Raw genomic sequence first — 22491 nt, forward strand, 5'->3', positions numbered from 1 at the left:
AACATACACATAGCAAATAATGGACTATTCTAAATCCGATCACTGCTAACTAACATTATGATTTCAAATTTAACCCAACTATTTTAGACACAAGAAATATCAAATTCAAAGGTAGTAAATACTCTCTCCGGTCTTTATTAGTTTACTCATTTCTTTTGCACAATTTTAGGAGAAACAATGTTGTGAGACATAGAAAGAAAGAGAAACTATTACAGTATTTTATATTAAAGTTGAACGTATGTAGGATAGAAAGTTAGTGGTCCCATTCCAAAAATAGAAACAAAAGAAATGGATAAATTAATAAAAGACATCCCAAAAAGGAATACGAATAAACTAATAAAAACCGGAGGTAATATTTTTATGTAAATGGTATAGATACATTTATAACCAATCTCATTTATTCGTAGTAAGTCATAACTCATACATGATACATGGCATTCTTCTTCTTCGCCTAGTGATTTGAAATATTGATGCCGAGCCTTCGGTTTGGTTGAAGGTCACTTTCAATCCAGGAGGTTTGGGTCTCCAACTCTGGACTCTACATCCAAAAGAAATTTAATTATTAAGTTTATTAATATTTATACATCCAAAAGAAATTAAAATATTGAAGCTTAGTTTAATTTATATCTAGGAACAGAAAATGTAGTTAATTACGATTGCGGATGCTTCACATGAGCCATATTTAATTAGTAGTACAACTTGCAGACTCATAAGGGTCACATTTAGTAGCATATCAAATGGGAAATTTTCGCTAATACGATCAAGTCCTTGTATTTTAGCAATAATGCCCCCAAACGTGAGAACAACTACCAGGACCAACTAATGGACACAAAGTGATCAACGGTCCCTTACCATTTATAGTTCCAGAGAAAGAGAAGGAAAAACACATTTGAAATCTATCAACGTAAACAACTGCAATGGACAACATCGTTGGCAACAGATGGGTGGCAACAGTGGCAAGTATATGGATACAAGCAACCATGGGCGGTTCCTACGCCTTCGGTGTGTACTCCCCTGTTCTCAAATCCTCTCAATCCTACGATCAGTCTACCCTCGACACAGTGTCTGTCTTCAAAGACATTGGTGCTAATGCCGGTATTCTCTCTGGCCTCTTGTATGCTGCCACTGCTGCCTCCTCAGGGTCACGTCGCTGGCGCTGCTTTCATGGCCCTTGGGTAGTTCTTGCGACAGGGGCCATCCAGTGCTTCTTGGGTTACTTCTTCATGTGGCTTGCTGTTGTTGGGATCATCCCTAGGCCACCAGTTCCCCTCATGTGTCTCTTCATGTTCCTAGCTGCCCATGCTCAAACATTCTTCAGTACAGCCAATGTTGTCACAGGTGTGCTGAATTTTCCAGATTATAGCGGTACTATAGTGGGGATCTTGAAGGTAATAACATTCTAATTTGTCATACTCTACAGAATGTTCTATTTGTTTTATTTTGTCATACTCCAAATAATTGTCTATATACCATTGATTAAAAGCATGATCCAAAGTCACCCCAGCAAAGACCATCTCAAAGGGCATATACAGGAAGTATTCTTGGGTAGCAAACAAACCAAGGTCGCTCAGGTTCATATAAGTCATCTAAACCATAGATGGCAACAAGTTTGTAATCACAAGATTTTGTTTGGAACCCATAGAAAGATCTAGACAGCAAGAATTAACTCATCAACAGCCACACAGAATAGAGAGATCATACATGAGAACATATCCAGAATTGTGGCAAAGGCTACCTAGATCATCCCTAAAAAACCTCTTTCCAAGACGCAATGTGAACAGCAAAGAAGAATTAGAGGGAGGTCTTCTTGCACCCAAATGGCCTACTAGCATCACCAATTATCCAGCTTAAACATACACATCATATATATGTATATGTTACTTGACCAGTTATACCACAGTTAAATACTAATAATCACCCAAGGTCAAACCTAACTTCACAACTATAATTCATATGAAGAATCGCTTCCACAGTTGACGGGAATCTTGATGAAAGTAAGGCTGAAGTATCCTGATACTACAAAGTCCCTCAAATCATTGATGATTATCAAAGGAAGATATCATGTCCAGATTCCTTTCAGAAATCTCAAGACAGAGGGGAAAAGGCAAAGTCTTCCCATCTCTTAAGTAGCATCTTAAGGAAATTATGATGCCTTACATACATAGTGGTGATGCAATGGCCTAAGGCCTCATAATGATCTTTCTCTTGCTAACCTTCGACTGTCTATTAGTGTATCATTGTAATAGCACTTAACTAGTCAATTTCACGTTACTCTAGCTCCCTAAAGGCCACAGCTCCAATCCCCTACCCCAGAGAGGAAGAGAGCCCAAACCAACCTAATTCCATGCATTCAACAAGTTAAATATATAATATAATAAGCATACTATTATATTCCAAGTCCTCACAGGTCATGGAAGTTAATATGTATGGAACTCATGAAAACTCTAAAAACTTCAATTGTTGGACTTCTTAATAATAATTCATATAACTATTACATGGATTAACCTCGAGTGACTTTAGCTCCCTCCCTCCCTCCCAGCTCCCAGCACATCAACCTAATAGAATTAACACCTACTTGCCTTATATTTATTATTTCTGCATATTTGTGACTGTGTTTATTGCCCAATGTTTAATAAATGTAATTTAAATGGAATTTTGTTTTCAAATGTTCAGGGATCTCTTGGACTTACTGGAGCAATCATAATCCAAGTTTATCAAGCATTTTTCAAGGGCAATCAGAGCACATTCATTTTGATACTGGCTCTGTTGCCAAGTACAGTCACTTTCTCAGTGATGTGTTTGGTAAGAATCTGCCCAGCAAACACATCTGATGACAAAAAGCACCTGAATCAGTTCTCCATATTTGTCCTGGTTCTGGCTGCCTTTCTTATGATTATTATCATATTGGAGAACATTGTTGAATTCCCACGGTGGGCACACATTGTTACATGTGCAGTAATTTTTATCTTGCTTTCTTTGCCTCTTAAAATTGCTATAGAAGTTACTAGCAAGGAAAAGTCTTACCACATGCTTGTGGGAGAGGAATCATTAGCCAATAGTGTTCATGCAAATGAGCCTGCGAAGTTTGAGGGTGAAATAAATGAGGAATATAATGAATTACCTAGTACTTCAGATGAGATTCAACCAGCTAAAGAAAGCATGGATATTTTAGAGGCCACACAGAGCTTGAACTTTTGGTTGCTGTTCGTTTCCATGTCATGTGGAATGGGTTCAGGACTTGCTACTGTAAACAATATGAGCCAGATAGGACAATCTCTTGGCTATAGTACGGTGAAGCTCAACACATTGGTTTCGTTGTGGTCTATATGGAATTTCCTTGGCCGTTTTGGAGCAGGGTACATATCTGATATATTATTGCGCCAAAAAGGCTGGGCAAGACCGTTGATGATTGCTATCACTCTAGCGACCATGACAGCAGGACATCTCATTATTTCTTTGGGCTTCTCTGGAAATTTGTATATGGGTACTATCTTGGTGGGGATTTGTTATGGTGCTCAGTGGAGTCTGATGCCCACTATCACTGCAGAGATATTTGGCGTTCGTCATATGGGTACCATTTTCAATACTATTGGTGTAGCAAGTCCTATCGGAACTTACATACTCTCAGTTTGGGTGATTGGCCGTATTTATGACAAAGAAGCAGCAGAAGACAATTCTTGCTATGGGGTGCATTGTTTCATGGTATCCTTCTTTATCTTGGCATCTGTAAGCTTTTTAGGATTCCTTGTTTCCCTGACGTTGTTCTTCCGAACAAGGGAATTTTACAAGTCCGTTGTCTTAAGAAGATTACGTACTCTTTGAGAAAGAAGAGGTTGGATAAACCAGTATCCTAATTTTCCCCCTCAAGAAAGGAGTTTCAGTAAGGTTCTTGTTTGTAGTTTGTACCCTGTGTTATTGAGTCAAAGTTCTTCTATGAGATGTCAAACATAGAGGCACGGTAAAGGGAGGACTAACAAGTTTAAGCTCGTGATTTCTACTGATAGAGGCCTTGGTCTCTTGTAAAGAAAAGTTTATTGTCCTCCATTGATGATTCAACCTACCTAATACAGGGTGCTCCCTTGATAATAACAGTTTCATGCGACAATCGTTTTGTTCCTCAGGCAGCAAAAATGTGTAAATGTGAAGCTTTTGCAGGTAGGAGCAGATGGGATAATTATGGATGGCATATCCAAGATGATGTCAACTTTACAAAAACTTGCAAAAGAAGGAATGACACCAAAAACAACAAACTAAAAATTGGTATCCACTTATATTGCTTGAAACCGTAGAGCATGATGCCACAAACTCAAAAACATGATTCTCCACTAATTCATCCCTGGCAAAACAAAAGCAACCCTTTCGAGTGGTGTAGGGGACTGAGAGAATTCCAGTTTAGCACAGTCATAGAAAGCTAACTTCATATGCTTAACACCATTTACCTCGAATCCTCAAAGTATTAGGCGCTTCCTCCACAAGACCACAATATGGTCCTTCCATAAAGCTTATGGTACAGATCAGACATTTTGAGTTCCTAGCTGAAATCTGCACGAGAAGTGAACTTTTAGCAGAAGAATTCACGTAAGAGATAAATGTATCCAAATAAAACTCCTTTAGACATCCAAAAAGAATCACTATACAATATTCAAATACTCGCAAGGTCAAAACACACATATACATACTAGAGAATCTCGAGCCATCGACAACATCGATTACTCCATTACACCACCATATCTGTAACTCAATGAATTCAGATCCTAACAGAAAGCAACAACATCAATTAATATCAGAATAAGAAATGGACAAAGCATAAAAATTAGTCCAATCAATTCTACCAAATTAACCTCCTTATTGTACTAAAAATCATGCAGTTATTTACAAACGTTAGTCCATTTAATTCTGCAGAAACATAATTTACAGCTTAAAAAAACCAAAAATTTCCAAAAAATATATGAAATTGATCATTAAAAAAAATCAATTCTCAATATACTATAAGCCATGATGTCCTGCTTCCTGCTATAATCTACTAATCTTCCAACAGATATTACAATCATCATAATTTGAAGAATCAAATCTTCGACACAAAATTCAGTGAATATATACGGAATCACTATATTACACTCCCAGATTATTATATAGGATCAACTAGTGTAGTTGAGAAGAAATTATAGAAATGTCAGTACCTTGATATTGAGGCTAATGCGATAAAGAACGAGAAAATGATTGCCAGATCCAGCGACATTGATGAACAATGAGGAAGTTCGAAACGGAGAGATTAGAAAAAAGTGGAGGTAGAGGAGAAAGAATGAGAGGTATGAAGATGGTGAAATTGGGGTTCGAAATTAGGGTTTTTTCCTGAATTGCAATTGCAACACATGGAGCGCAGGAGTCATACTTCAGTGATAGTTGGGAGCACTTGGGCTAAAATTTTTGGAGATTATTTTTAGGCGAGGATTTTTTTTTTTTTTTTATGGGGAGATTAAGTCAGCCCAAGGGCTAATCCCCTACCAAGGCTAGGGAAATACTCCTGACCTCAGAGATCAGAGGGGAGTGCTCTACCACATGAGCTAGCTCCTCATCCTTTTTTTAGGCGAGGATATGATCATATGGATTATTGGATCAGCTCCTCTCACCTTATTTTTGTTTATCAGAATTTTTAAATACTAAATGAACTTTTTGTTTAACTAAATACTTATTTGTGAGTATGTTAAATTTTATTTTTGTTTATCTAAACTTATGTTCTTATAATTTAGTTTTTCTCATAAGGATTAGAAACAAGCCTCTTTATATTATATATGAAGAAGTAAGAGGAAGCATATTGTAATTTGGAGGAGACGAGGAAAAAAAAAATACATTGATGTTCGATTATGAGTAGATTTGATTCGGGTCATATTGTAACTTGTAAGTTTGATTGTTTTGCTTGACCTAACTTGATTTTAGCTTAAAAATAAGGATTTTTTAACTAGAATAATACAAACTTTGAGCGGTTCGCTAATAATAATGCAATCTTTAGATTATTTTTTAATAATACAAACTTCACACCAAAATTCCTACAGCAAGACAAAACCGGAGGTAACCTAATAAACAGGTCTAAAGAGACACGTGTCACCACCTCGTTGGTTGTTTTCAAAATTTTGTTAAAAAAAAAATTCTTTCATCTTTTTCTCTCTCTTCCTCACTTCCCCTCCTCCACCCTCCCCCTCCCCTTCCCCTTCCAGCCACCCCTACCCACTCGTACTGACCACCCCATCCCCACCGACCACCCCAACCACGTCTGCCCTCCCCACCCCACCTGTACTGCAAACCCCCACCACACAATACTGCCCACCGTACCCCCACCACACTCGTACTGGCCACCCCCACCCTACCCGTACTGGCCACCCCCACCCTACCCGCATTGGCCACCCTCACCCACACATTGCTGGCCGCCCCACCCTCCCCAACCACGGGAAACACGCGCTTGCCCTCCCCCACCCCTGAAAACACCACGTCTCCTCGCCTCTATCCTCGAAAGCACCACGTTTCCCCACCCCAACCACCGATAATACCACATCTCCCCCCACCTCCGAAAACCACCAAACACAGCCACCCCAACCTGAAAAGCAACCAAACCAAGCCTCCCTCGCCCCCGAAAACCTTCGCCCCATCATTCTCCTCACTTTCTCTTTCCAGCTTTGTACCGCCTTACACATCACCGGCGAAAAATGGGGTGCCACAAGAAGCGCCGCCACCACCCATCGTCTCTGAAGAAACCCTCGGCAAAACCTCCACCACTTCTGCCGATTTTGACGCTGCAATCGAATGAGTCTCAGACGAGGGGTTGTTTCAGGGGTGGGGTCGGGCTGGAGGTGGACTGGTGGGGGAGGTGGTGGATTGGTCAGGGGTCTTTTCGGGTGGGCAAGGGTGGGGGAGGAAAGAGAAATAGAAAAAGCTTTAAAAGTTTTTTTTTTACCTGCTTTATAGGTCACAGGTAAACTTGTCTTGTTGTAGGAATTTTGGTATGAAGTTTGTATTATTAAAAAATAATCTAAAGGTTGTATTATTACGAGCGAACCGCTCAAAGTTTGTATTATTCTAGTTAAAAAATCCTAAAAATAATGGCATGATTTGCGTGGGGTCCGACCTGAATTCAGTACATTTTTTGAGCTTTTGATACTGACTTCAAACTGGATCCAATCTTTCTTCGAATTTGAGCATGAATTTGGCAGCCTGAAATCTATAAAAATATATTAAAAGGCGTGCGAAAGAAAGCCTATGTGCCACGTGGCACTCTCCTCAAGTTTCTAATGCAAATGTTTTATGTCTATGTATACTTCTCACTTTTAAAAAAATGTGAAAGTGCAAGGTATCGGACATATGACCTTTAAAATGAAAAGTAAGAGCTTAACCATCAATGCACTATGACTTTAATGTTTCAAATAAAATATGATGAATGTAATAAGTATAATTAACTAAAAAGACTTAAACGAGTATATATTCTCTAATACTTTTATTACGTAACTGACTAGAGAATATTGATGTCATGTTCTCTTACCACAATTTCTTTTAAGGTATTGTTTTCAAACTCAAACCTTTCAAAATTGTTTTTATTTACCATGTAGTGACGTGAATTTTTCAATTTGTTAATGGACAAAAATACAAAAAATAGCAAAATAAATCATGAAATTTTAAAATAATAACATATTTGTTTTATTGTAACTGACCCGAGACATCACCTGGGCAAAAAAAACTAGTTTATTACTTAATAAAAGTGTTAGAGATCAAAAAGTTTGTTTATATCTTTATAGTTACATATATTTATAAGACTTTATTATGATTCATTTAAAATTTTAAGCATTGAAGTTGTAGTGGATTAGTGATTAAACTTTCACATTTCATTTCAAAGGTGATGTGTTCGAATCCTAGTAGCTACACATTGTTAATAAATTTGGGAAAAGTACTACACAACACCGTTCTTTTGATAGGAAGTCACCATTTAATATATTTATATAGGTTACACAAAATAACCATTTTAAAATGAAGTCTGCTGCAAAGTTGTAACATGAATGTTGTTACTACCATTTTTCCCATTAGTGTATTAATTTAACTTCCAAGATAAGTTAAAAAGTATAATCATATCTAATAACCAAATTGATAAGTTATATCCCCTAAAAAAAATTGATAAGTTATATTTTAGACAGGCAACCAGATTGATAAGTTAATTCAATCATAAACGGCTGAAAAAGCTTTTTTGTTTATATCTTGTACAGTAATCTGAATATCCGATCTATTTAGCTTATTTTTACTAATCTGAACTTATTTAAACTTATTTTTGTAAGAATATTATACCTTATTTTTGCCGGACTGAACATATTAGACTTTATTAGTCCTTATTTAAACTTATCCTAACTTATTTTTTCTAATAAGGACTGAAAATAAGTTGAATAGAACATGCTTACTTCCATCTCTTATTAATCTATTCATTTTTTACTTTGACACTATTCAAATACTTTATTTTGACTATTATTTATGTATTATATCTAAGGAGAAACATATTCATGTGAGATCTGTTAGATTTGTCTCAACATCAAAATTTTCAATTATCAACTTCATATAATTTTTACTTGTTTGTAATTAAAGATATTGGGAAAAATTGATTTAATCAGTCCCAACTATGGACGTCCTGACAAAAACAATCCCAACTATCGTTTTTTATTGTTCAATCCCAACTTTGAAGGGTGTTTTACAATAGTAGTCCTAGCAGGTAAAAAACCTGCTGTAGCAGGTAATTTGCCATTTTTTTTGCTATCTTTTTTCTCCCTCCATCCTTCCTTCACTGCTCTCTCCTCTTATCAATTGCCACCCACCCCTTTCACCTTCCACACCACTACCCACTACCCCATCCACCACCTCCCCTAACCCTTCGACCGCCAACCCTCCTCCTGCCCCCGCTACCCCTTCCCCAGCCAATCCTCCCCCCGTCACCCATCTCTTGGCCCAGGCGCCCAGCCAACCCTCCCCCTGCTTGTAAAACTCGCTGCATCCGAAACCCCTCCCCCTGCTCCAGCCACCCCTCCCCGAAATCTCTCATTCCTTCAGCTCCCCTTCCTCAGCCACCCATTCTGTCCCCAAACCTCTCTCCTGCTCTAGCCACCCTTCCTCCGCCCTAAAACTCACTCCCTTGTCCCGCTGCCACCATCCCCGAAATCACTTCGAAATACCTCCCCCACCCCTCGAAACACCTCCCCCACCCTCGAAATCACCCCCAAAAATCTCCCCCACCCACAGAACACCTCCCTCACCCCCGAAACACCTCCGCCACCTTTGAAGCCACCTCTCGAAAACCCTTAAAGATGAAGGCGAGAGAGAAATAGGGAGGATGCAGGGGATTGGGGTTGGGAGTTAGAGGGTGGGCGGACATAGTAGGGGTGTTCTAGGACTGCGGGGTGGGGGTTGGGAGAAGGATGTGCGGGGAGGCTGAGGGTGGTGGCATTAGTGGCTATATGGTGGTGGGGTGGCAGGGGAAGGGGAGGAAGTAGGGAGGAAAGAGAAAGACTGAAAGAGGGGTAGAAAAAATTGGTGAAAGAACAATAAAAATAAGAGTTAATTCGTTTTTTACTGGTTTAGCAAGTCACCAGTCCACTTGGACCACTAGTATAAAGGTGGGGTTAAAATTGTGACTAAACAATAAAAAATGATAGTTGAGACTGTTTTTGTAGGACGCCCATAGTTGGAACTGTTTAAATCAATTTTTCCAAGATATTAATGGTCAAAACTTTGTATTGGCATGTGTGAATGCCAAACTATGTAAAGTAAGGCCCTATTTTTTTAGACTTAAAGACAAAGGTGATCATGGGTCGGGTCGGGCTGGACCGCGCGTAAAAAAAAATTGCCCATCGGTCTGGCTGGGCCAAAATTTTGTCCCCAAAGCCCGCTATTTCGGGCTAACATGAGCGGGCTTTCGGGCCAAATAAATAGACTAAAAAGTCATTTTTGACTTGCCCAAAGTCCGATCAAAGCAAAAAAAAAAATCGGATCGGGCCCGTGAAAAAATCTAAAAAGTGGGCCAGGCCAAAATGATCAGCTCTAATGAAAGATATTAATGGTGAAAATTCTATATTAACAAATATACTTCTTCCGTAACAAAAAGAAATGCAACAATTGAATATTTTATACCTCACAAATAATACTCAATTGTTATATTCTTTTTGTTATTGAGAAAGTAAATGCCAAACTATGTATATTAAGACCCTATATTTTTATGACTAAACTAAAGTAAAATTAAGAGGAAACATAACTAAAACTTTATCCAAAAATGAAGTATTAAGAAACAGAGGTGGTATAAAGTTTTCACTTCTCGAAGTCACGAAGTTCCACTGTTGTAGGAGATTTACCCTTTTGATTTACTTTGAGCCAATGAGAAAGTGTCAAAGTACCAAGAGATCAACAAATTACTTCATTACTTGCCCCCTTCATCCCCACCTATTCTACAGTCTACTCCATCCATTTTCCCATGGTAATGGACCCTGTCCCTAACCAAAAGTCCTAAACTTCAAAACCCCGTCTTTTTACAAAGTGACAATCACATATACAGATATACTGTATACACTATACTTCTATCAAACAAGAACAAATTTTATAAATCTAACAAATGAGCTCCAATTAAACAACTCCCTCTTTAAATCAAGATATCTATCTAACCGTTGAAAAAAAAAACACAAAAATGGAGATGATGAACAACAAATGGATATCAACAGTAGCAAGTATATGGATTCAATCCACTAGTGGCACACCTTCCACTTTTGGAATTTACTCTCCTGCCCTCAAATCTTCTCAGAATTATTCCCAAACTACCCTTGACACTGTTGCTCTTTTCAAAGACTTAGGTGCTAACGTCGGCATCTTAGCCGGTATACTTTATGCTTCCACCGCCTATCGCCGGTCATTCTTTGGTGGGCCTAAAGTTGTAATCTTTGCTGGGGCCCTCCAATGTTTTTCTGGGTATTTCTTGATTTGGTTAACGGTCACCGGAGCTATTTACCGGCCACCGGTTCCACTGGTTTGTTTGTTCTTGTTCTTAGCTGGTCATGCTATGCCGTTTTTTAATACTGCTGATGTGGTCACTGCTGTTCATAATTTTAGGGATTATAGTGGAACTGCTGTTGGGATTATGAAGGTTTATTATAAATCTCTCTTTTTTTTTTCATTTGTTTTTTTGAATTTGATTTAAGTTGTTGGTTGGTTATTTCATTTAATCATGTTGTATATGGTGGTTGATTATAAGCTATGTAGCACGGGCACTTCTATTAGGTCACGTATTCATGTGCATGGTATGCGTACCCGTTCCTAAAATTTTGAAATCTTGTCGTTTTTTTTCAATTTACCCGAATCCGTACCTGTATCTGTCTATGTGCAACTTAGATTAGAAGCTTTGAGGAGTAACGTATTTGTAATTGTTATAGCTTATAGGAATATTTTCAAATAAGGGATTTCGGAAAGAAACTTGGGGGAAAATAGGGGGGTTTTGAAATGAGTTTAAGAAATATAGATTGTTCTAGTATGTTATAAGTTTTAATGTTTGGAAATTTTGCGTTTCACGAAAGCTTTATTGGGTAATTAGATATTTTAGGAGTAGTATTAGTTTGCATGTTTACCATATTGATCATGAGGTTTTAATAACAGTAAGCTATGATATGGTGGTTGATGATAGGCTTTATTGGGTAACTGCATGTTTACCATATTGATCATGAGGCTTTCAAAACAGTAAGCTACGATGCCTTCGTGGCTCATATGGATAAAAAAAAAACAGTAAGCTACGATAGGTCTTGAAAACTGAATTTTCGTTAATGAAATTGGTATAGAAATTGCGATCCTTTGTCATTTTGGTATGCAGAAAGACGCGGGTGACATTTGGGTATGAAAAAATGCAGCAGGTGATAAATAGTCCTTTTTTTGCCGGAGTTTATAAAATGAGGCATGTAGAGTTCTAGTTTCGTTCTTGTTAGTAGTTATTGAATTATGAAATTTGTGTTTGCACTATTCAAGCTGACTATGGTTCGAATAAAATGATGAGCAAAATTTAACCCCAATATATTTGCATAATCATTGGAAAAGAGGTTTATAAGTCTGTAATAATATACCCCTCAAAGGAAAGAAGCTAAAATAAGAAACAAGGGAATAGGGATATTGAACAATGTACGCCCAATTTTTTGGAACTTGATGAAATTGTAGGCCTATACGTTGCTGGCTGCGTCTTCCATGTAGTAAGTGGTCGGGAGAGGATAGAAATGAGTCCATGACCCAGCTATAAACGAAATATCTTGCTTGAAAATCGTATGGTACAGGGGTGTGTTAAAATTGACTTGTGGCTTAAATTGTGTACTCCAAAAGATATTATAGAGCTTCTAATTGTGTTTAGATACATAACCTTGTATTGTGGTCAATGTAACAACCAAGAATGATTATTTAGCTTAACCAGCTAATTCTTAAACTCCATTGAGTGGTTTGATTGTTCTTTCTACTTGAATGATCATTTAGCTTGACCAGATATTATGAAGATTTTTGCCAATTGCCTGATAATGCTATCATTGTCATTAATTGCTTTGGCCTCTTTCAGGATTAGTAATAATGAAAGTAAAGGACCTTAATACTTACTGAGGCTTTGAATTGGATTAGGGGGATTATGCAATATTCCTTCACCACTACCACCATGCAGTTGGTACTGCCGTCGCTTCTTTTATCTCAAAGCAATTATCACATGGCTAAATGGTCGCATGGTGTATGCATTTGCGTGCAAAATGCTTTAAGCTACATATATATAAATTGTGTAACATTTTGCAGTGAGTAGATTTACTCTAATAACGAATATGAGACATTTGTAATAGGCTCCTTATCTTGTGTAATATCATAAGCAACTTCATAATTATTCAACCTGCAATAAGCTCTTAAAATATTTCAAGTTAAAACGTTATCATTCTCTAACATTCAAGTGTTTCGCCTTACCATATGGAGTCTTTTAGAAAGCAGTCTTAGTAGAGTTGCTTCCTCCATTGTTGCTGGTAAACTCGTTTGTTCTTCAGTCTTTAACAATTTTTTCGCATGTTTTTTGTCTTAGTTGTATATTCTTTTCTTTTTCTCTTGCTACACTTTGTGATATAGAGATTCATCATCTCAACAGGTACTGCATGATGTTTTCTGGTAACCATATTAGCAGATAAACTACTGCCTTTACATGTAGTCATGTAACGAGCCATTGGATTCAACAGGATGTGTTGAGATCCACAAAAAGGTTTGTTGCATGGCTTGATGAGTGGACTTTCCATTTCAGGGTTTTCTAGGTCTGAGCGCAGCAATGCTAATTCAGCTCTATCAAACGACATTCAAGGGAAATCCCGCTTCATTTCTGCTACTGGTCTCCTTCTTGTCTACATTAAACCCTTTACTCCTTATGTGGTTTGTGAAAGTCTATGACACAAATTCAGGAGATGAAAAACGGCATCTCAACAACTTCTCTTGGGTGATTTTGGTAGTTTCTGCATATCTAGTGGTTGTAATCGTGTTGGAGAATGTAATTACCGTGCAATTGTTTGCACATATTCTCGTACTCATTGTACTGCTACTCTTACTCGCCTCACCTCTGTGGATTGCTCTCAGAGCTCAGCAGAACAAACCCTCTGAGGGAGTCCCAGACCAAACTGATCCTGAAAAGATACACGGGAGAGAAGATTACCAGAGGATTTCAGATCATCTCGAGGAGGAGACAGAATCTAGTAGAAGGGTACCAGAGTTAGAAGGCCACTTCAACTTGTTCCAAGCCATGAGGACTATGAATTTCTGGCTTCTGTTTTCAGCCACAGCATGTGCACTTGGCTCTGGTCTAGCAACATTAAACAATATTACCCAAATTGGAGAGGCTCTCGGTTACACGCCTTTGGAGACCACTACTCTTGTCTCATTGTGGAGTATTTGGAATTCTCTTGGGCGTTTTGGGGGTGGATATGTATCAGACTACATCCTTCATATAAAGGGATGGGCAAGGCCTCTTTTCATGGCTACTACTTTGGCAATCATGAGCATTGGGCATTTGGTGATTGCTTCAGGTATGCCCGGGTGCCTTTATGCAGGTTCGATTTTGGTGGGCATTTGTTACGGTTCACAGCTCTCTTTAATGCCAACAATTGCCTCCGAGATATTCGGTGTTGTAAATATGGGTACCATCTTCAATACTATTACTATAGCAGGCCCTCTTGGATCATACATTCTCTCAGTTAGGGTGGTTGGTTATATATATGATAAGGAAACATCTGATGAAACCAACACTTGTGTTGGTGTACATTGTTTTATGCTGTCTTTTTTCATCATGGCAGCTGTTACTTTGGTGGGATCTCTTTTTGCTCTGGGATTGTCTTTGAGGACTAGAAGCTATTATGAGCGCGTTATATGTAGGAGATTTTTACAGCCAATAAGGCAGTAAGGATTAAGGAAGCTCAGGACATATGATGGCCATCGTGAAAGTGTGGAGAAGTTTAGTTTGTATTGTTTCTCTCTTTACCACTCTGCATTCTGCACTCTATAAAAGTATGAGCCTCATTCTTCGGTGGCTCGGTCTCTCTTGACAGAGAATAATTTTGTACCTGATACACTCTTCTATTCCATCTGAACACTACAGGGATTCAGGTTCTGTACCCTTGTAAATATGAAGTGGGTACATATTTGTCATATTATTTTTTCCAACTGCTTGTTCGATAGTCGATACACAATAACACAAACATCCATACTTTGTGCTTGTATATATTGGGGAAAACCATTGTCTACTTTGTAATATGCTGAAGCAACTCACTCTTATTATTGAAGGACTTCATAACTTGATTAGGCTAAAGCTTTTTAAGCTTCAAAATGAAGGTATCTTTTAATGTCTATATTATTGTATTTAAGGGTATTTGTTGGAAGAAATTTGCACATGATGTCTATTTTGGCGAGGATATGGCACCATTTGATATTTGCATACGATGTGGCATTTGGTATTAGTGTAATATTTAGCTACCTTTCAAATACGTATATATTTGCTCTGTAGTCCTTAAAAGAATTAAAAGTGCAGCATACTATGTCACACATAGACAAGAAGAAGCAGACACCCGGAACTGTGGAGATCTAGTCCCATTTGCAGCCACTTTTCCTGGGTTTTTCTCTCTTTCCTTTGAATTTCTGCAGTTATAAGATTGACAAACTGTCAAAATTAGTTGACTATCCAACTCTTACTGGGAACTGGCCAAATTAGGTAATTTTTTTTATTGTTTAACATCTTCTGGTACAATAGTGATCTTGTGAAGCATTAGTGACTAAACTCGTGTAATTTATTACTCCCTCCGTTTCTACTCGATCCATTTTGACTTTTATATTTGCCGTTGCTTTGGCTCTTAATATTTTTAATTATCGATTAGCTAATGCTTAACTTTGTATTTTTTAGATTCACATTCAAGCAGTTAAGTTTCCTTCTTAATTCTTATGCTGCTCTCCTTGTCCTTTTCAACACTTTAAGCCAATGCTTAATAGAGTAATGAAGTTTTGCACATTAAAGTTTAGTTGACTAAAGTAAAATGAAGTAGAGGCAACGTTTTGGAGAAGTAAAAGAAAATCAGCTTTTACAAGTAGTAGAAAATAATATTAGTTCTTTATCGTTTTGCTACAATAGTTGCGCTAACCGTTAATATGACACCTGACAACTACTACAATAACCAAAAGTTTGTCGAACATATATTTTAAACGGGATCATACTAGGTGGTGTTTTTTTTTCTAACCTTGATAGGCATATGTATGTCAATGTGATTGTGTATATTGTGCAAGTAGGTCAGCTTATTGCTCACTATGGTTGTTTCTCTATTCCTGAATTTCTTACATCCCTATATGGAAAATTTATATCTTCTTTGACTTCTTCTATTGGGAAATGCAAGTGGGCTTCTCTTCACATGTGCTGTTTAAGTTAAGATCTTGCATTACATCCCTCAAAACAAAATCTTAGGTAGTATAATTATAATATTGCTATAACAAAATCGGCTATTTAATGCCTGCACAACACACAGTGAACCTACCAAGATCCATACAACTTGGTGTCCAAGACAAGCAGTGATATACTGTTATTTCTTCTCAACTAACCATTCATTGTAAAGTTTGACTCTGAAAACTGGATAAAGTCAACTTGTAGGTTTTCTATTATTATCCTTCATAGTTTCATAAGAATAATCAGCTAGTATATGGGTTGGGTTGTTGGTTGGGAGGCCTAGAATTAAATAAGAATTTCTTCAGGGATCTGAGTTGTCATTGTAAGAGAGGGAAATAACTGGTTTTTAAATGCACCAATAATGAAAGATGATGTAAGAATAGAAATCTTCAAAACCCAGAATTTTTTTTCTGGGATTATGTTGTAGGATCCTAAGGAGTTCTTTTCTATAATGGGTGTTCTTTTTCCTATAAGTTTCTATCTTTTGAGCTTACTGTTTCTTGCTGATCATTTGTCATCTCATCCTCTTTGCATTGACTCAAGTGAGTCCTTTTTAATTCTGCCTTAGTTTCAGTTCTTGGTTTATGATTTATTAACTTATCTCATGTAGTGAGAATTTATCCTTGTGGTTTTTAGGATATCCTTTAACCTTGAAGAGTCCCTTGAAATTTTGCCCTTATGATGGGAGTTCATGCTGCAATTCTGCACAAGATGTGCGACTGCGAAAGCAATTTCAGTCCATGAATATATCTGATCCTGCATGTGGCTCGATTGTCAAATCAGTGCTTTGTGCTGTAAGACTATCTTTCCTTCTATTAGAAAGAACTTTCTGCTGTTTCAATATTTAGGGGCTTGACAAATTACTGTACTGCGAGGGTGGTAGTTGAATGTTGAGATTTGCATAGTTCGCGTTTAGGGGTTTGGGGGGATTTATGAAAGAAAAAGAGATCTTTTGAACAAAGCTGCACCAACCCGCTGGATAGATTACTACATGAGAATATGAGATAGACATACAAAAGAAGTATTCTTTTTGTTGAGTTGTATTTCACTAAGTATTGAAGTCTATTCTTATGTGTGTAGACAAAAAGATTCTGTCTTTTGAGGCTGAAATTTACACTTATTTACAAATGTCAGATAATAACTTAGATTCCTCCTCTAGTCCCCGAAACTCTTTATAAAACAAAGTAGTAAAATGGGAGAAGGAATTAACAAATTCATTAGATTTATTTACGACAAATTTAAAAGAAAACTTACATGCTATGATGCTAGTTAATCATAGGCCAAATATACGAATGAGCATTAAGTATTCCATAGGTTGCATCAGTATCACATTACACCCACCTTCTAAACAGTGTTGTCTAATATACTCTTCCTTTGGAAGGAATACTACACCAAGTTATGTTACTCGTAACTAGACAACTTGATTTAAATATGATTATGTAAATAATCTACTGTGTAATGCTTTCCTAACTTGTGCACAACTATCAACAATCACGGCAGGTATATAGTTTGGTGCAATATTTCTTCTTTTCCATGGGTCTCTTGAGATTAGTCATCTTACATCTTCTAGACTCGTTAGACCTCCTTTGATGGGACACGTTCTGGGTGGTCGAATGATTGTTGCTCTTCTTGTTGTTGCTGCTGTATTTTATATCTAGGGTGTATATTTTTTGTAACGTATACATATATTTCCCTCTTTGTTGGGTAATCAATACAGAGATGTGATCAATTCTCTGCGGAGCTGTTCAGAGTTAATAGTGTACCTCGTTCAGTCCCTATTCTATGCAACTCTACTTTGTCATCATCTTCGCCACAATCCAGTCAAGCAGAGAGCAACTTTTGCTCAAAAGTATGGGATACATGTATGAATGTGTCAGTGTCGAATTCCCCATTTGCACCTTCATTACAACGTCAAGGTGGATCATCAGTAGATTCCAATCTGACCAAGATTACAGAAATGTGGCAGTCAAAATCTGATTTCTGCAATGCCTTAGGTGAAGCTTCAAATGATGGATCATTATGCTTTGCAGGGGAACCTGTATCCTTAAATGCTACTGCAGAAGCCCCAAGTATCCCCTCTGGTTTATGCCTTGAGAAAATTGGTAATGGATCTTACCTTAGTATGGTGCCTCTTCCTGATGGCTCAAACCGAGCTTTTTTCTCTAATCAACAAGGAAAAATTTGGTTGGTAACACTTCCTCGAGAAGGATCATCTGGAGTTATTGAGCTTGATGAATCGAGACCCTTATTGGATTTAAGTGATATAGTACATTTTGATGCCGAGTTTGGATTGATGAGTATAGCTATTCATCCAAAATTCACTGAAAATGGCCGTTTCTTTGCTTCATTTAATTGTGATAAGACAGTGTGGCCTGGATGTGAAGGACGTTGTGCATGTAATTCTGATGTCAACTGTGATCCCTCAAAGCTACCACCAGATAATGGTGCACAACCATGCCAATATCAAAGTGTTGTTGCTGAGTTCACTGTCAGTAGTACAAATTCACATCCATCAATGGTAATTTTCTTCCTTTTCATCACGATAAAGAGCCATTAATGGCAAATTAGGTGATACCTTGTTTAAATTGCTATCCGTGCGTAATTTATCCAGGCAACCTCTGCTAGCCCAACAGAAGTCAGAAGAATATTTACCATGGGCTTGCCATTCACTACTCATCATGGTGGACAAATTATTTTTGGCCCAGATGGGTACTTGTACTTCATGATGGGAGACGGAGGAGGAAATGGTGATCCCTATAACTTATCCCAGAACAAGAAGTCATTGCTTGGTAAAATTATGAGGTTTGATGTCAACCACTTCCCAAGTGAGTTCTCTGCTAACATTCCTATATATTTGTATACTTTAGTGCTATGTTTGGTTGTCACTTTGTTCAAAACTCCAAATTCAATGCTTGAATTTACCAAGCAAGCTGTTTGTAGTGCTTCCCTCTCGTTGTTTAAAGTAGGAGAAATCAGAAAGTAATTGTACTTCTTAGTACCACATTACACCTTATTAGGAAGTCAAACATGTTCATGTTTCATATTCTATGCTTAGCTACATTACTCCATAGAAACCATGTAAGGTGCATTGTCTTAAACTTAAAAAATAAGCTTCAAGGCTGACTAGGTTTGAGGCTGATCAGGTCCAATCAGGTATTAAAGTTAGATGACATCAGGACTAATCGGGTCCAATCCGATCTGGTCAGTTCGATTCAGGTAAAGAGAATGCACCCTATGTCAATACTCTAGTTTCAGGAGCCGAGTCTTGCATTGTTGCTAGTTCAGTTGTTCAATGCTGTCCATATATTGCGCTATATGTAAGTTATCTTTTTTATGCAGGTGCTGCAGAAATAAGTACACAGGGTTTATGGGGTAACTATTCTATCCCAAAAGATAACCCCTATATCAACGATAATCAGTCACAACCTGAAATATGGGCCTTAGGATTCAGAAATCCCTGGAGATGCAGTTTTGATGCTGAAAGGCCTTTTTACTTTATGTGTACTGATGTTGGACAGGTTTGAGTCTCTCCCTCTTTCTCTCTCGTAGCTCTCAGCATTCACAATCTACTGCTTTCTTGAACAACAGATCCTTGTATAATCATGAAATGGAAGAACTTAACTGCATTTTGGATAGCCAGTGAATGATGATAATGGCAGGCAATGGATGTATATGTATCTTAGTAAAGAACTTCTCATGCCAGTGCCCAAAGCAATAGAACTTCCTTCCTTAACATGTTTTTCATTATGACCACTCAAATACCACCTCTGAACTGGTAAAGAATATGAAACAAAGAAAAATAAGATTTGGAGATGGACCATTAATACCATTTATTACCGCCTCCCAAATGGGTCTTCAGAGGTTGCTGCATTGTAGAATACCTGTATACCCAATACTACCTATGGTAGTGCACTAATATTACTTGATCGTCAATTCCCGAAAAAAGTTATCACACTGCCTGATGCTTTCATTTACTACTTTAATTCTTTTACTACAGGACTTGGTCGAAGAAGTGAACATAATCACTAAGGGTGGGAACTTTGGTTGGCGCGTATATGAAGGTCTTTACCATTATACACCTCTTACTTCACCTGGAGGAAATACTTCTTTGAACTCCATTAACCCTATTTTCCCTGTGATGGGTTACAACCATTCTGCTGTGAGTTCAAAAGTTGGATCAGCATCAATCACTGGTGGCTATTTTTATCGGTCTGTAACAGATCCTTGCATGCATGGGAGGTGAGTGTTCTTCTACTACTGTGTCTCTAGGTGATGTTATAATCATGAAAATTGATCCTACATTAACTCTATTATTATAGGATTTATAGCATCAATCACTGGCGTTCTTTGAACTGTCTATTGCGACCCACCCTAGTCCCTATGCCAGGCGGTCTAACCAAACATTCTTGGTTAGACTACATAAACTTTTTACGTAATATTTGCACAATTTTTAAGTATATTTGCCTAAATGACTAGTCTTAATTAATGTTTTTGTATACATTTTTCATAGACTAAATTTTTATCTATACTTTGACTAGGATTTGTTTATCTGAATTTTGGTCTGTGCGTCAAACTGTTTGATACAAGAATTTGCATAAATTATATGTGTTGCGGTACTTTAGAGACTTGTAAGTAGTATACATTCTTGTTGGGTAGTTGAAATGGCTCTACTGGTACCTTAGGGACTAAGGAGTTTGGAGTGATCGGGATCAGCAAATTTTGTCAATCTCCGAGACCAATCCATCAGCCTCCATTCTTTCTGTTTTTCTTTTTCCTGGAATGCCTTTCTTGCCATTGATATATGTATTGTACACAATGGATTATAGGTACTTGTATGCTGATCTATACGGAGGTGCATTTTGGGGAGGCGCTGAATACCCAAAGGATAGTGGGAACTTCTCCACAAGCCTACTGTCATTTAGTTGTGCTGCAGACTCTCCTATAAAGTGCAGTTCTGTCCCAGGAAGTCCAAATACACCGGCTCTGGAATACATTTTCTCATTTGGGGAAGACCTGAGTAAAGATGTTTATGTCCTAGCTAGCAGTGGTGTGTACAGAGTTGTTCGTCCGAGTCGTTGCAAGTATACTTGCTCAAAGGAAAACACCACAGATGTCTCAGCACCTTCTTCGGCTCCATCGTCATCTCCTTCAGAGTCACAAGCCATACAGTTGAGCAAACACACATGCACGAGTTTGGTGATTTTGTTGTCTTTCTTAGTCCTATTTATGATGGAACGGACATATCTGTGATCAATTTGTATATGAGAGACTTCCATATAGAATCAATATTATCAATTTTTCTTGATATCATATGAAGTTTAAGTATACATTCTCCCTCCAGTTGAGATCTCATGTCTCATTGTGTGTCTTATCTTGTGTTTCAACCCCTTCTTTCAAACACATTAGCAAAAATTGGTGATGTGTTAGGAGGAGAGGTTGGGGGTTGAGAAACAATACAAGACACATTATAGGACATAAGATCCGAGAATGTGAAGTCAAAAAGAAATCCCCAAGTAACAAGTATTATCGAGCTCATACGTAATGTTGAGAGGTCCATTTAGATACTTGACATTTGTGGTGTAAGAGGCTTTTGATAACAAACTAGTTGTTGGGTCCGGGTATGCCTCGTTTATTTCAATTAGGCAAAAGAATGTAGTATTTGGGTTGGGTTCTTGTCACAAGTAGATTCCATAACTTGGTGGCTGGATAATCATTTCGAGACTTCTTACAAACATTTTTCTTGATGTTATGAGTAATGGAAGAGTATTTCAAAGAAATGTCATTCCACGCTGTCCTATGACATGACATCATGTAAGCATTTGAGGGGGTGACATGTGGCGGATTACAATTTATGTCCATGCATTTTGATAATAGTAAATTTAGAAAACAACTATTTTTTGACTCTTATATGATGGGCCTATAGTATCCATTGGTTTATACTAAAGTTTAAGTCATCATTAAGGCATACAAGAATTTGTTGATGGTACAAAATGCTTATGATTTCGTCAAAAACGATTCATGCAAGTTACAACTTTGTGCCTGCGAATTTCTTACTATTATTCATTCTTTTTTCTTTACAATATTTTTTCTGTAATATTTGATTAATTAAATAACTTTAAAATTATTCGTGATTAATGTTAAAAACAAAATCGAACAAATTACTAAAAAGAACACAATAAAGTTTAGTTAAGTCTTCAAAGAGACCTAAAAATTTAACTGACACATTCTCATATCGCGATATACTATTGCATATGGGACACCTGTAGCGAACAGTTAGCGAGAGAGTTTTTAAGTTGTTTTGATTAAATGCGCTTCTGAGTCAAATATTCTTTTTGTGCTTCGTAGTCAAATATTTTCCTTTTGTGCTTGCTAGTCAAATCTAGAAAAATAATAATACTTTTTGCTCGAAAGAAGAAAATCAAGAAAAAAAACATCCTTATGTTCCTTTCGTGAAAAAACTTCCTTTTATATTTCCTAGTCAAATCAAGAGAACAAAAAAAACTTCCTGCTTGAAAGAA

At 37.5% G+C, this 22491-nt stretch overlaps 3 protein-coding genes and 1 long non-coding RNA gene across 4 annotated transcripts; 3 read left to right on the plus strand and 1 right to left on the minus strand.

Moving 5' to 3' along the window:
* Window positions 1–25: 25 nt before the first annotated feature.
* Window positions 26–5433, minus strand: LOC109135026 (uncharacterized). The gene is made up of 4 exons (XR_007274121.2): window positions 5181–5433; window positions 4680–4754; window positions 4440–4542; window positions 26–538 (listed from the first exon to the last, which is right to left on the minus strand). It is a non-coding gene; the product is annotated as an uncharacterized LOC109135026 (long non-coding RNA).
* On the plus strand, window positions 535–4498 carry LOC109135025 (protein NUCLEAR FUSION DEFECTIVE 4-like). The gene is made up of 2 exons (XM_019249686.3): window positions 535–1388; window positions 2674–4498. The coding sequence occupies exons 1-2, from the start codon at window positions 918–920 to the stop codon at window positions 3820–3822; spliced, it is 1620 nt and encodes a 539-aa protein (XP_019105231.2). The 5' UTR covers window positions 535–917; the 3' UTR covers window positions 3823–4498.
* Window positions 5434–10477: 5044 nt separating the features above from the next.
* Window positions 10478–14914, plus strand: LOC104894383 (protein NUCLEAR FUSION DEFECTIVE 4). The gene is made up of 2 exons (XM_019249685.3): window positions 10478–11152; window positions 13304–14914. The coding sequence occupies exons 1-2, from the start codon at window positions 10700–10702 to the stop codon at window positions 14447–14449; spliced, it is 1599 nt and encodes a 532-aa protein (XP_019105230.2). The 5' UTR covers window positions 10478–10699; the 3' UTR covers window positions 14450–14914.
* A 1475-nt stretch (window positions 14915–16389) lies between these two features.
* Window positions 16390–21313, plus strand: LOC104894141 (HIPL1 protein). Its single transcript, XM_010680318.4, has 7 exons — window positions 16390–16515; window positions 16610–16767; window positions 17691–18491; window positions 18585–18798; window positions 19313–19491; window positions 19971–20212; window positions 20800–21313. Exons 1-7 carry the CDS (start codon window positions 16425–16427, stop codon window positions 21221–21223), a joined length of 2109 nt encoding a protein of 702 aa, XP_010678620.2. The 5' UTR covers window positions 16390–16424; the 3' UTR covers window positions 21224–21313.
* Window positions 21314–22491: the final 1178 nt, after the last annotated feature.

Source organism: Beta vulgaris, chromosome 5 (assembly GCF_026745355.1).
Source record: "Beta vulgaris subsp. vulgaris cultivar EL10 chromosome 5, EL10.2, whole genome shotgun sequence".
Lineage (NCBI taxonomy): Eukaryota > Viridiplantae > Streptophyta > Magnoliopsida > Caryophyllales > Amaranthaceae > Beta > Beta vulgaris.